Source organism: Seriola lalandi, unplaced genomic scaffold (genome assembly GCF_002814215.2).
Source record: "Seriola lalandi dorsalis isolate HSWRI2012SDOR001 ecotype SW California unplaced genomic scaffold, Sedor1 jcf7180002054685, whole genome shotgun sequence".
Classification (NCBI taxonomy): Eukaryota; Metazoa; Chordata; class Actinopteri; order Carangiformes; family Carangidae; genus Seriola; species Seriola lalandi.
In genome coordinates this window covers 140,930-154,378 of record NW_019525238.1, presented here as the reverse complement: position 1 = coordinate 154,378, position 13,449 = coordinate 140,930, and the positions used below count along the sequence as shown (strand labels likewise).

Genomic DNA, 13,449 nt, shown 5'->3' with positions numbered 1-13,449 from the left:
AAAGGATATGGATGACTCAGTGCTGAGAGAAGTTTCCGGAGCCAATAAGTCAGAGTTAAACAGAGGTATTATTTCCAGACTGTGTAAAGGCTTCATGACAAATAGATATCATACCACAGAGTATGTTTCAAAGGAAGAATAGTACAGTTACTGTGACTTTCAATGGAAATGCACCTTCTCACACACATGGAATTTGGAAGGAAGTGTCTAATTTGATTTTTTTTTAATCAATCCAAAGAAAGCTCACTGAACAGGAGAGGATCCCAGGAGCAGGAAACTGTGGGAGCCAGGACGCCAATCACTGGCATATATTTTGTGAGTGTTCAGTAATAAGACATTTAAATGCCTTTCCAGTTTAACACCTTTACTTTAGGAAAAGTTGACTTCAGTCAGCCCACGTCAACCAATACTTATTTGGCAAATATATGTCAGCTTTACTGGATATGACCTGTTGTAACCCCGAGGCTCAGTGTTGTAGAGTGGCCCTGTGTCAGGATCTACGTCTAAGACTTTCAGTTATTTCAGTTTCAATGTATAGTTTTATAAACTGTACTTTTAGCCCATACCTCGGGGCTGTATAGATAGATAGGAACATTGTAGAGACCCAGAATAAAAATATATAATATATTACAACAATAGTAATAATATGTTAAAAATGGCAGTGTATAATGAATGGAGTAAAAGTATGATATACACAGTATATACAGATGATTGTGCTTCAGTGTGTTCTCCTGTCACATAGAGGTGAGCTGTTGTACAGTGTCATAGTGAACAGCAGGAATGATTTTCTGAAACACTTCTTGTGACAGCGGAGCTGAATGAGTCTGTTACAAAAACAGGCTCTACTGTCTCTGACGTGTGTTGTGGATGGGATGGGAGGGATTGATCAGTGTCTTCCTGTTCCTCACTGATTCAAACATCTCCAGGTCCGGACCAATGATGATCCTTGCAAATTAGTTTATTGACTCTGCTGGCATCTCTGGCACAGATGCTGCTCCCCAAGAAGACCACAGTACAGTAGATGGCACTCCCTACTACAGACTGAAGGTGAGCTTCCTCAGAAAGTAGAGTCTGCTCATCTCATGTACAGAGTGAAAATAAAATGGAGACAGCGCAGTCACCTGTGGGGCTCCTGTGTTACTGACCACCACGGCAGGCAGGGAGCTCCCCTCTCTAACCAACAGATAGTCTGAGTTCTAAGAAACAGTAGACCTGCTGACACATATCCTGAGCAGATTCTTACACCACTGAAATGCTTGGATGGTATTGAAAGCAATGGAGAAAAAAAAGTGAGCCAGTGTAGCAAGGAGATATTAACATTGTCCAAGGCCACATTAGGCTTGTAATGGAAACTGAAGAGAGCAGATTTCACATGTGGTCTAAGGTCTAAAATCTGCCTAAGGTGGACCAGTCTGTTCAGTACTTTCATGACATGTGACTTAGTGCAACCAGTGTGAAGTCATCTGGGTGGCCTTCTTGGATACTGGTGTCAAGTAGGACATCTTCCACAGTGCTGGTATCCTTTCCTACCTCAGACTTAGGTTGAAGATATGTTGCAGGATATGCACAGGACTTCATGATAGAGGGTGGATACCTGGCACGAGCCCAAAAGGTTAAACCATAACCATAACCTGTGATGCGGGGGCGCAAGGTGACTTCGCTCCATTTTCGAGGGCATATAAACCAAAACCTTTGGAAAGCACTGAACTACATTATCCACAGAGTCACTGAAGTGTGTTTGTCGGGGTGTGTGCATATGACTTTCACACATAGGCTTGTGTAATTTTTTGACATTTCATGATCTAAACATTACCTTCTGTCGTTGAGGAATTACAGGTAGTCTAAAACAGTTTGTGCATGAAATACAATGCATCTGAAATTTTTCATACTGTATATTAGATAATATGCATTTTCCTGCTCAATGGTCTGTCAATCCACAGATACCTGGCAGCACTGCTGGAGTTGAAAGTTCTCTCTCTCTCTCTCTCTCTCTCTCTCTGTGTTTCAGTGGAGCATCTCTACCATTACATCTTCATCTCTAACTCACGTTTCATGAATAATTTGCATACTGATCAGGCCCGTGGACAGCTGCTCCCAAGACTGTGATGGAATAAGCCCAATTAAAGTGAGAAGAGGACGCCTGACACTCTCTGTCTGCTGCTGAAGTGCATTAATCATTCTAGATGAGGCTAATGCAGCGCTACTGCTTTGTTGGACTACACACTAATTAGACTCCAGTTGGGTTGAATCAGCAGTTTAATAGACTTTAGCTGACTGAGACATGCATTTTACTGCAACTAAAGCAAACAATACATTTTTACCAATGCGCTTTATTGTCCAACAAAAACATTGGTGGTCGCTTTTCCTTTACAACATTAGGTTAAATGAACATAATCCATGCAATGACGTATAGAAAAATAATAAATGACACAATTTATTTGCTGCGGTATTCATTATATTTTACATAAGTACAAAAGAATGAAAAACAAATTAGTCAGTGAATGAGATTTCTATCCATAAGTGTAAACGTAGCCACTTTTATTTAATTCAAGCATGTACTGTACTGACCAGCGTGTGTTGCCTCACAGAGGCGACATCGCAAAAGCCAGTAGACTAATGCTTTCATCCTTGGACTTGATTTCAGCATAAGTAGACTAATTAACGGAATAAATACTAAGTAATGATAATTATCATATAATTCATTAGTAAAGTTCAAAGTAGGGCACGCACTCTTGTGAAAACCTTAATTACAGCGATGTAATCACTTCGGAGGACAGTTACGCACAAGCTCCCCAAGAAAACAGACGGCACGTAAATGTTTTGCGATGATGATACAGTCATTAACTGCCAAAAAAAAAGAAACAGTGGCACAAAAAGGCTAAATGATGTTAATTCTTTTTTCATTTTTAATTATTCATTATGGTCACTTAATTTACACATTTATTTGTTTACAATACAGCAGTATGCGCACACCAGAGCTTGTTTTCTTTAACCTACTCTCCTTCCACCAAATCCTCCTCCGGTGCAAATCTTTTACCCGGGTGTTGCCTCTTCTCCTCTGCATGACTCTTAATGTTGTCTAAAAAGTCGAGCAGCAGACTGGTCTTGCTGCAGCTCGTAGGGTCCAAAACATCACACGGACTGTTTGTGCCCAAATCCGGACTCGAGTTATCCCAAAAGCGTTTTCCGGGGTGTTGACGCTTTTCCAACTCTGGCAGGTCTTCGTCTCCATCCGTATCCGCATCCCAGTCCCCATCGCCATCCTCATCCTCGGGATACCGCTTACCTGGGTGCTGGCGTTTGCTGTGCAGCACCAGGTAGCGCTTGCCAGGGTGCTGTCGTTTAGAAAGTTCACTCAGGAGTATGACGGGGTTGTCAGACATGTGTCCCATGGTGGAGCGCTTTCCCGGGTGCTGCCTTTTCTGGAGCTCCATGAACGTGTGCATTTCATCTTCGCGTTTGCCCGGGTGCTGTCTCTTTTGAACATCAAAGTACTGATCATCCTCGTCTTCTTCTCTCCTCCCCGGATGCTGTCGCTTCTCCAAATCCTCGCCGTATCTCTTACCGGGATGCTGTCGTTTTGACACCCATTCAGGCTGAGAGGAGAATCCCTCTGGAGAGAGGAAAACAGTGTTTAAATTATTTCAAGTAGCCCCGAGACTTAAATGAAATATACTGCAAAAATGTGTTCGTCTATAACGTTCGTAAAATGCGCACGGAAGAGTGTAGCTGGTGGTCCAGATCCCACGCATCTTATTAAACTGGAGGTAGATTATTTTCTATTTTCATGTTTCAAAACTCAATTTCAACCATTATTTATCACGGTTTTTTATAATTATGTAACTAAAAAACACCCAAAACTACGCGTAATGCTAAGAGCGTCAGTGCTGCCGCTTTTTCAAAACGTTTAAAATCCAAATAATCCAAAATAGCACAAAGTACAATTACTGACAGACTTAAAGGTGTAAATTTAGTATTTAAAAGTTAACTATTCTGCATCAAATCAATTCCTGGCTCGCCTGTAAAATGAATCCAAGACATATATCTTTTTTACGTACCGTCTTCATCCTGCATCTTTTTGAGAATGGACCGTAACAGGAGACTTTCTGCTCTCTGTAGGATGATGTCGTCTATGGTCCTTAGGTCCGTCTCATCCTCAGCAGGGATGCCCTGTCCCCCACACACGGTCAAGTTGCAGAGCACGAGAGAAGCCAAGATGAGAAGACATGTCGACTTCATGGTAAGTTAGTTGGTCGTCTGTTGAAGAAATGGATCGTGGTCGATGGGAAATATATTGCAGAAATTGAATAAATATGGGAGAATAGTGAGCTGGTCTATAAACTTCACTGATTTATTTCAATATCGAGACACAAAGTCTTAATTTTTCCCGAAAATAAATGTAAAACAATCGGAGGAAATCATTTGTCCAGTGCAAACAGCAACTTGTTTCAGCTTATTATTTGGCATTGTATTACTTTTCTCATCTCATACAGGTTATGATGAAATCCTAATAAAGTAGCAACAGATCAAAATTGTTTTACATAAAGAAAAGCCAAAATCTGAAAGTCATGCAGTCTAAGAAACCTCCATAAACACATTTGAACAATGAATACTAAATGTGATCCATCCAGATATGCTCAAGTAGAACTTCTAAAAACAAAAGATAGACATATTTGCTTTGTATAAGAATTTGCTCTGAAGTGCGCCAGACTCACATGGGAAGTATTCAGATCCTGCTCGTTCCCAGTCACTGTTGATGGCACCGCCGGCAGTGATGATAGTTGCTCTCAGCCTCTCGCAGCTGTTGGTGACCCGCAAAGGCCGAGTCTAGAGGTATGAGCGGATAACTTTCCGTCTCAGCATTTATACTTACCGGTCACTGTCGTCACACCAGCGCTGGAGTCATTTTTCAGGATCCCTCGTCCCCATTGATGTCACCAAGTCGTGCGCAACTGGATGTGGTGAATGATGCCCCTATAGGCACCGCTACCGAATTTGTGATTTGAAAAACAAATAAAGGGCTGAGACTGAGAGAGACAGCTGGTTATACTACAGGATGACTGGATACGATCAACTCATTCATAGAAAATGTGAATTTGTGACTGTTATACACAAGTTATTCATCCATACTAACTTTCCTTATCATTTCCCTTTAAGTTGAGTCCGTTTTGAGCGTGACTCTTTACAACAGGCTGCTATGTGTTGATTGCTGTTTGCCACTCAGATGACGACATACAGTAAATGGTCCGAGTATCTAAAGTCTGCAGAGAGATGTATCCATATTTTTCACCAATACCCTAAGGTCACGGGACTCAGGAGGGAGAGCTGAACCCATCTGCTTCTTCTGAGTACAAGTAATGCACTTTCTGGTCACGATGCAACACAGCGGAATTTATCAGAGGCGGACAAGTTTTTTTTTTTTTGGGAGCCATGGCGTATGACTTGGTATTTTATCAAAGCAACCAGAAAAAAAGTGCAGTGCGGAGGAGTTTCCGTATTTATTAACCTCTCAGCAGCCATTTCCAGCCCTTTAATCCCCCCTTCAGTCGCTTTAAGGTTGTTAAAATTTTAATTTTAAACATAATTTTGTTAAAATCATTTTATTCTACTCTACTTTCATTGAAGCTGTATGGTTTTTAAGCTGTAAAATACTGTAATCAAAGACTCCTTTTTTTTTTTTTTGGTTGCACCAAAGCATCAAATTAAAATATTCCAGATAATTTGGGCATCAATTCCTTCACAGTTCACCTTTTATTTTGTCTTTCCCTACTCTCTGGCTTTCTGTTGTTGTATTTTTGTTATATTGTTATTATACTCCTGAGCTTCTTGCCTGTTATTGATTTTGCTTTGTTTTAAAAGCACTTTGTAAACTTTGTTTTTAAAGGTGCTATGTAAATCAAATTGTTGTTATTAGTATAATTACATATTTAGCACCTTTGGACATTTTTTGGTTTCCACAAGAATTTCAAATGAAGTTCTGGGGATTCGCTTGGCTGCACATTAAAGGTTTGTAATGATTGACCCAGAGCTAGTTGACTGGAGTTTAAGAAATTGATATAATTAGTCAAATTGATTTCTTAAGAGTTGATGCCTCATGAAGCCACAGTATCTCTGCAGGTGAAAATAGGTGGTGCAATAAATGAAACCCAAGTGTGACAGTTACGCTTCAAGGCGTCAGTCCGCACAAAAAAAACAAACCGATTTTTTCCTTTTTTACACAAGTGTTTCTTTTCCCATCCAGATAGCTGAAAGTGTCTGCAGATGCCTGCTGTCTAAAAGAGATCTTTTTCCAAATGTCTATTTCTGTGCAGAAGGAAATGTGCCAGCATCAACTTGAGACCTCCACAAGAACACATGATGACATGGAAGTGGACGTAAACACGTGGTCTTCGTCGCAGCTGAGCATCAGGTCAGTTCACTGGAGTGTTGTCACGGCTGAGCCTGTCTCAGTTTCTGGTCAGAAAAGATGTATTTTCTTCTGAATATGTGGCCCTTATGTACCTTATATTTTTGAGCATCGGTGAGCTAAAGTATGAGTCTCAAGTTCAAATCTCACCAAAACTACCTGTACGAAACTCTCTGTAGATGAGTCCTTATCCCTTATGCAGAGTCAAATAAATCACTCCAGCGTTTGGATGAACTCCTGCATAGTCACACTCAGTCTGTGGTGAATGACAGTATGAACTGAATTGACCGTGTAATGCCGTAATTACTTGCTTTCAACGTGCTGCCATGTCCAATACTTCAAGTGGGTTTAGACTCCTCTCAAGCCTGCAGTTAAAAACATCAATATCATGGTGGAAATCATTGGGTATGCGTCTTATTTTCCCTTGTCAGGAAACAATAGTGATCTCTGTTTAACATTCCCTTTAATGTGAACATTAAAATAAAATTGCATCAATATCCTGTGAAAAGGTGAGGTTTGTAAGAGTATTAACGTTTTAGTTAGCACTCACACACTTCTGTAGACATAAGAGTTAAAAAAGAGTATTTTGTTAAACGTCACCAACTGAGTTCAATGTCTCCTTCCTCAGTTAAACTCAGTTATAGTGCGAAGGAGGAAAAATAATTCCCTGTGAGACCACGCTGTCTGTCTGGCAGTGACTTCTTCTTGCGCTGAATTGCCTCAGACAAACACAGAAAGTCACAGTGGCACAATTAAGACATGTCTGAATGGGAAACCACATGCTTACTGTCTGTCATGTATGCCCCCTCCTACCTATTAGGCCAAGTGTGTAACAGCATGCCCAAAGGAACCAATTAATTGCCCAAGAGAACGTGTATGTTGGATTTTAAGCAGTTTTAAAAGGCCAGCATGCCCTTCAACAAGTGAAAGTCTGCAGGATGTGTTCCGGCAATGAATGGTCCTCATATTGAAGATGTTGAACAATTAAAGCAGATGGAGTGATTGCTGCAGGTGTTGGAGCATTTACATTGCCCCCCCCCCCATCACTGCAAGGCTGTGATTAAAATACGCCCTCCTTTCTCTTGATTCACTCTCCGTCATCCTGCACAAAAAAGGCTCGCTATCAGAGTCTTTCAGAGCTGGGGCGATCATAACAATTAGTATTCCGGTCAGTATTATGTAGCTCATGTACTGCGGAAGAGGACAGGTTAAGTATACAGCCTGTGCGGTGTGAGAAAATAATAAGACTCATTAGCTTTTATCCTCTGTTTACTCACGCTGCTTGTGTTAATTATGTATTTTTTTTTACAGTCTTGTTGAACTTCTTCAGTGTGTAAAGGAAGCCTGGCTACCTATCATCCTGTAATACTGTCACAAAGCTGTCTTTCTTTTTAACCAGGTTAGATCACCATGGTAACCTAATGTATGGCTGTTTAACTTCGGAGGATCAGTGTCCAGTTTCACAAAGATAGACTCTGACTATCAAATCAAACTAAAAGTCAGACTTAAGATGGATGTCTAAATTGATGAATGAATGATGACTTTAAACATCTGTCATCATCATTCATAATCTTAAGTGTGACAAATTTGCCAAGAACTGAAAAACACGGCTGGTTGAGCAACTGCATCACACCGCTCAGCTCTGTTCACTCCAGCAGAAAACATTTGTCTTCTGGAAGAGTTCAGCAATGACAAGGATATTACACTGGAAGCATGTTACAGTTTAGTGGCAGAGCTGAGTACTCGAGCTCAAGTTGTCAGGCAGGCTCAGATTGGTTATTTAGATGAACGAAAATTACTGACTAGTGTTTAGTTATTAACTTTTCAGTCCTAAAATAAATCAGTCTTTATTGTTGTGAAAATGAAATGTCTTGCAAGCAGTAGACTAATCTATGAGCAAAATTAAATAAGACCAGTGTGAAATATCTTTATGAAACCGGATTCAAATCTGTTAACAGCAGATACTAACAAGTCGGATTACTGGAGTCATCATTCCTACGGGATCCTGACATGGACAGAAGTACAGAGTTTATAATTGTAATACAAGCAAGTGATAAGGAGTAATAAATGGCGACCTGTTGACTGACTGGTTAAGGCACATATCACAAAAACACTCTTTTTTGAACAACTGTGTGTCCGCTCTGGGTTTAGATGGAGGCTCCCAGCAACAGATTATCACAATAACAGCCCTCCTGGGTGATGATTTTAGCTTCATACTAAATTCATTCAGTTTATTTGATCTTGAAATAATTCCTGAAGGTGTAGAGACTTTTACACTCTTACTCCTTCACTGCAACTCAGGATATGTTTGTGAGTATTAAATCTTTTTATTCTCAATGAGATAGTAAATGTTGAAGAAATTTAGCTCATTTAGGGTTTGGTGATCTTATGTTCACGAACAATCCTATGCCCTTCAACCGCTCTTTGGTATGAATGAAGGGAACCCAGTCATACTTGGTGAGAGCTGTGCCCAAATTTCACTTCCCCTGGTGATTATTTCACAGAGAAACATAGTGTCCCCCCCCTACAAAACAAGAATAAGTAAAAACCTAGTATATGGCTGGACTGTATATGGGTGTATGAAACTTCCCTAGATCTTGTTATCTGTCTGGATCGTCCAGCTCAGGAGACTGAAAGAACTTCCATGGTAGTTTAGTGCATGTTGAACCCTGCAGCCTTCAGTGGGATCCTCACTGTTTCAGTACAGGAAAGTGATATGCAGCAGAAAATACAACACACCTGTACGGTGAAAGAACACCTTGAACATCACACACTCAGAACCGCATAACTAGAGAGATGAGTACGATTAGACATTTGACTTATGACCCTTGTTGATCCCAGAGAGGAAACTGTTTTTACAAAGCAACAAAAATAAGATAAAGAATTGGCATTGCATCTTTGTTTAATCCAACTGAGATAGTTTTAAATGCTATTTCTGGAGAAACTCTTTCCTATATCTGATCATCTCCAGTGACGTCATTCACATTCATTCTCAATAATGGACTATAGCTTAGCTTGGACAGACACAAGTCAGCAGAGTGTTTCATCAAGCATGATGGGATCTGAATAAAAATGTATTTTTATGACTCACTGAACAAAGATGAGGATAAAAACAAAGATCTACTGATTGGCTCAAACATGTTTTGAAGAAAGTTGCTGTCTGAGTGGTGACGCTCAAAAAGCAGGGACGCTGTAACACAAAGCGTTATACAACACTGCTGTATTATCACTTTATAAAGTTGTTATAACAACAAACTTGTTAGCAAACAGTTGTACATAGACACACATCCAGAAGACATGGTACAACATTAGCATTTATTTGGAGTTGGTGTTTCAGGCTACCTGAACAATGTAAGCCCAATATCCACTCTGCTTTCAGCTCTGATGTCGGTCTCCACCAAATCATAAAATAAATATCTGGCTCTTTAGCTGCTAAGTGTTTCTCTGTGTTCACACACTATTCGCTAACTGTGTCTGTCTGCCATTTGATACTGAGCAGGTAGTGTACAGTGCAACTGAAACAGCTGCGTACTGGAGCCTCTCAAAGCAAATAACAAAATCTGTCATTTCAGCGAGTTCTCCAAAACAACATCTCTGTAAGGTCATTAGTGGAGCAAAGGAGGGAAGCAGGTAAAGTTATTATGGAGCAACAAAGTTGGTGTATGAAGGAGGTCCGGGTGGATGGATGGGTCAACACAGAGGGTAACAGGTGGGATACGCAACCATGAAGTTGAAAGCCCTCAAAACCATTCTGCAGTTTGCAATATGCCACGGTGAGCAATACCTCGCAGCACTTCTGAATTCACATTCAAGCACAGCGTCTCATGACTTACTGCTTAATAATCCTCTAGTATTTCTTTCAAATCTGAGAATGAAGGATGTTTTGGTTGCTCAAAAACAAATGAGTTCAGAAAAGGAGTCAATAAAAAAACAAGTCTCCACAAAGTTCAGTGAAACTCACTGGAAGTATAGAAGATGGATCTGTAGACAGGTGCAATCCAACACCTCTGTGTTCAAAGACACTTCAGAGCAAAGCAGCCAGAGGTGGCAAGTTAAAAGACAGGACATCTGACTGTGACAGCAGGGGCGTGTTAGGAGCAGAGAGTAGAAGACAGACAGGATGAAGGCAGACACCAGAAAACAAAGCAACACAAACAAATGAATAAATAAATAAAAAAATAAATGGAAAAGCGAGTGTGTGTGGATGTCGTGATAACCCTGTCCCCCAAAAATGACACTGGCCTGACAGGGGTCACTGCGTCGGGGAATGAGTGACAGTTTACAGGGTGTGCTGGTGGAGATGGCTGTCCGTATTTGTGTGTTTATGTGTGTGTCGAGGGGTAGTGTGTCACGGGTCAGGAAGGCAGAGTCAGCCTTGGTGGGGAGCTTGTTGTCTTTGTGTTGCATGTTAGTATTCACGCAGAAAGTCAAAGGAAAGCGTCTCATGAGTGATTTGTTCCAGGTGAAATCAAGAATGAGTTCTCACCTGAGGTGATTTTTTTCATGCTTTGCTCTCCGTCAGAGAGCTGTGCCAGCTGAATGGTTGGAGTTGTTGGTGAATAATGACCTGCAGTGCTTAGTGGGTATCCATATTCAAATTATGAGAAAAGAGGAAATGAGGGACGGGGGCAATTTGCGTCAGAGTTTATGTTCACTGGCAATAAACGTCAGGTAAATGTCAAAATGGGTTCTTAAAGGGTTCACACAGTGGGTGGTTTTACAGCAGCCCCTTGCAGCTGTTTATGAAATAACAACAGTGTTTCAAGACCTTGATCCATGACAGTGATGACAATCCTGCACACTGTCGTAGAGGGGGCTGTGACCTCAAGTGAAACCACGTTTCTCACACCCTGCTATCCACAGCTGGATGTCAACAATGTGATGAATCTGCATAAGTGAAGATTTAGAAAAACCACCTTATATATTAAGCTAGCGTTTGAATTAAAGCTCTTCCCACATCAGCATATTTCACATTGAGCCTATGTAGCCTTTACAAACATATTCACAAAAGTTTTCTACTTTTCTCACTTGTGCCAAATAGTAGTTGCGTGAGTGTCACTGGATATCAGAAAATGATTATTTATTTTTTTGCAACTATTCCCTCTCATTGGGATTTTTATTTTGCCATTTTGTGGCTCAGACTCTAAACTCAGTGCTCAAACTCGGAAAGCTGGGTTTGTTTCTGTTCCTGTATTGACTCATTGCCTTATTTCCTCATTTTTCATCACACAGAACATTAAAATGGAGTCACAATATACACACACATGGACAGACATGTACAAACAACACACAGGCACACACACTGCAGGAGCGAAAGAGGATTTTGCATTATTTATTTTCAAATTTCATTTCTGTCTTTAGCTGTGTGTCTGTTGCCCTGAGAATCCCATTATCTCTCAATAACCTGCGAGGCGCCTGTGTGTTTCTCCAGCCGGAGACCATGATTAGTTCACTACTACCACATGCTACAGCTCACTTATCATTGTGCTCCCTCTCTTTCCCTCCGTGTCTGTCCTCACTCGTCTTCACACCTCTCCATCACAGTCAGGTGGTGTCTGGGACCAGCCATAATTGTGGTAGATTGAGCTGATCTTCCGGTCTCACGCCCGGCTGAAATGGCAGATGCGAGGTTTTAAATATTTCGCTCTTCAGGAGTAATGAAAGGGAAAATATTTCACAGTAAAAAAGTTCCATAAAGAGTCCCTAATCAGAGCACTGCAGACAAAAATCTCCATCTTATCAAGCCATTTTGTCTGTAATTGAGTCTTAAAACCCAGATTTTTATAAAACAGCAGTTTGGCAAAAAAAAAAAAAAAAAAAAAAGTCATGTCGAGCTTGATGATAAGAATGAATTGTTATTTCGTTTCACTAGATCATTTGTCACAATCACTATTTGAATTGCTGAAAAAATGTGGGGCAGTGATTCAGAGTGTCTGAAACCAACCTGTTGCCAATACAAATCAACTTCTTTCAAGACTATTTAAGAATCAAGTGTCAATTTTGAATCCAGAACAGTAATCGGCTGTGTCTGTCTTGCTCTAAGATACTAACACTCTCTTTTTAGAGATTGTTGAAACCAGTCAATTTGTGGCCAAAAAAGGCTGCAACAATCTTACATGGCTTTTACATCTCAATAACAGACTGAATGGCTTGTTAAGATGAGGGGTTTAAGTGCAGGGAGTGGAGAAGCTGTTCATGGAAAACAGTGATAGAGTTTTGTTTGGCTGTATTTACCAAGAGCAAAGGGGATTTGGGCTGTGTGTTTGAAAGACAATAGTCTCGCAATCTTTCAGCATTATATTATATTATTATAATATATATTCTGACTGGTCTTTAAAGCAGATAATAAATATTTTTACATCCACAGTATATCAATTGACCACTTTGATGTGAAAGAGGTTGCTATTAGTGATGAACCCACTGAGTAGTATAACTCAACTCCGCAACTCCCCTCAGCTCTATGGAGCTTTTTCAGCATCTTTCAGCTCATTGTTTTTGTTCACTCTCGCTGCTCTCGCTGCACTGTTCTTGACTGTGGTCAGACTGCTACAAAAGACAATGTTAGCAACAAGCTGGTGAACAAAATGTTGATTGCTAAACGGCAGGTAGAGAGCCACACATTTGCCTCTGCAGTTAGCAGCGACCAAGACAGAGTTAAAAGGAAAGTAAATATTGGACTTACATCCATCAGATGCTAGTATTGCTCTGTGTCTGTAGCTGGTGTTATCAAGCAACTGCTAACGAGTGATAGCCTCATCAGATTGGTGATATTTTGTCAGCGTAGTATTTGTTGTTGTTTCTGCAGTCCCCAAGAAGACAAACAAGTTGGTATAGGCAGACGAGATTGCAAAGACTCTGCTAATTGTCATGTCTGGCAGTTTTATTTGATAGAGAAAAAGAGGAATATTGCCACAGTGCTTTGACTTGAGATGCGATACATTTATCAAAGCTTTTATATTCTCATCCATGATCACATTTACATTTTGACAGCAGTATAGTTTTCCTATATTATCAAACCTTCAGATTTTGGCACTTCCAGCTTT

At 40.5% G+C, this 13,449-nt stretch overlaps 1 protein-coding gene across 1 annotated transcript; it reads right to left on the bottom strand.

Annotated features, from left to right (window-relative positions):
* Positions 1 to 2,879: 2,879 nt before the first annotated feature.
* trh (thyrotropin-releasing hormone) lies at positions 2,880 to 4,848 on the bottom strand. The gene is made up of 3 exons (XM_023422746.2): positions 4,716 to 4,848; positions 4,059 to 4,257; positions 2,880 to 3,613 (listed from the first exon to the last, which is right to left on the bottom strand). Exons 2-3 carry the CDS (start codon positions 4,237 to 4,239, stop codon positions 2,994 to 2,996), a joined length of 801 nt encoding a protein of 266 aa, XP_023278514.1. The 5' UTR covers positions 4,240 to 4,257; positions 4,716 to 4,848; the 3' UTR covers positions 2,880 to 2,993.
* Between the last annotated feature and the right edge of the window lie 8,601 nt (positions 4,849 to 13,449).